General features: G+C 37.4%; 1 protein-coding gene across 5 annotated transcripts in view; it reads left to right on the top strand.

Moving 5' to 3' along the window:
- Positions 1-1,306, top strand: part of LOC106876183 (leucine-rich repeat-containing protein 15-like) — a 56,288-nt gene that overhangs the window by 31,694 nt on the left and 23,288 nt on the right. For 4 of the 5 annotated variants that reach the window (XM_052977922.1, XM_052977924.1, XM_052977920.1 and 1 more), the window contains one exon: positions 741-812. The exons of the other annotated variant lie outside the window; for it this stretch is intronic. In XM_052977922.1, the coding sequence (XP_052833882.1) occupies positions 741-812 (72 nt within the window). The remainder of the gene's footprint in view (positions 1-740; positions 813-1,306) is intronic. 5 annotated transcript variants of the gene reach the window in all.

Below are 1,306 nucleotides of genomic sequence, written 5' to 3'. Positions count from 1 at the left end.
CGTTTAGTGTAAGCTTGTGCATGTCAATGTGTACAGATGAGTATATACGAGTGTATTAACACGTGTGTACATTACGCATGGTGTTCACCTTTATATAGACACTAAATAACATTCTTGAATAACTCTTGTAGTTGTATATTTAGCCCTAGATGTTTCATACGCTAATATTAAAACATTCTTTTTTGTTGTTGTTGCCTTTCTTATTCTATCCTTCTTCTTCCTCGTCTACTTCTTCTTCCCGTCCTCTGAAATTCCACTCCCCATCGACACCATCATAATATCTTAGGACTTCATCCTCGTCATCATTACCCTCACCATTATCCTCATTCTTCTTCCCTTCCTTCTTCTTCGTCTTCCTTTTCTTTACCTTCTCCTTCATCTGATCCTCCTGTTCTTTTTCGTGTTTTCTTCTTATTATTATTATCATTTCAAATATACACAATCTTCAACGTCATTATCATATTCATCATCACAACAAGGACTGCGAATCAGCATCATTTTCACAATTAACAAAATTACCAAAATCACCCCCATCATCAGCATCATAATATCATCATCAACAGCCCCGCAGTAATTTCTTTTACTCTGCCATATCATCATACTCATCACTACCCAATATTATTTACAACATCATCATGAAGCTCTCATGATATTAACGTATTTGTTCATCTCTTCCATAATCCAATTGTTTAGGCACATATTTCTTCCATAAATGTTCTTAACTCAATTTTATGTTCCAGGGGTTTGAGCGGTAATAAAATTAAGAAAATCAAAGCAGAAACCTTCCGAAATCTTTCCAGTTTAATAATACTGTAAGTTGAATCAACCTACGTTTATAGTATTTCGTCGATGATATCTTTCTAAGTCTGTAATGTCTTTTGTATAGATGCAATTCATATTTTGTGAATGTGTGTGAATATGATTGTGGGCTCATTTCTGAGATGTGAGGCATATAGGAGCGTGATACCTGAGGAGAGGCATTCAGTGCATGCATGTGTATGTCTCTGTGTATGTCTCTGTGTATGTCTCTGTGTATGGATTTATGGATGTGCGTGTATGTATGTGTATTACACACGGAGTTTAATTGAGAATCGAAACCCCTTATGTTTCGCGCCAGATGATTCATACGCTTATTCTCCTTGGTCATATTCTTGTTCTGCCTCTTCTTCTTTCCTCTCTCTTTTTTTACTACTACAGGTAATGCTGCTGCTGCCACTACTACTACTAACACCACCACCACCACCACCACTACTACTACTACTACTACCACCACCACTACCACCACCACCACCACCACCACCACCAC

This window comes from Octopus bimaculoides, chromosome 29 (genome assembly GCF_001194135.2).
Source record: "Octopus bimaculoides isolate UCB-OBI-ISO-001 chromosome 29, ASM119413v2, whole genome shotgun sequence".
NCBI classification, from domain to species: domain Eukaryota; kingdom Metazoa; phylum Mollusca; class Cephalopoda; order Octopoda; family Octopodidae; genus Octopus; species Octopus bimaculoides.
This window is presented reverse-complemented; position numbering and strand designations above follow the sequence as displayed.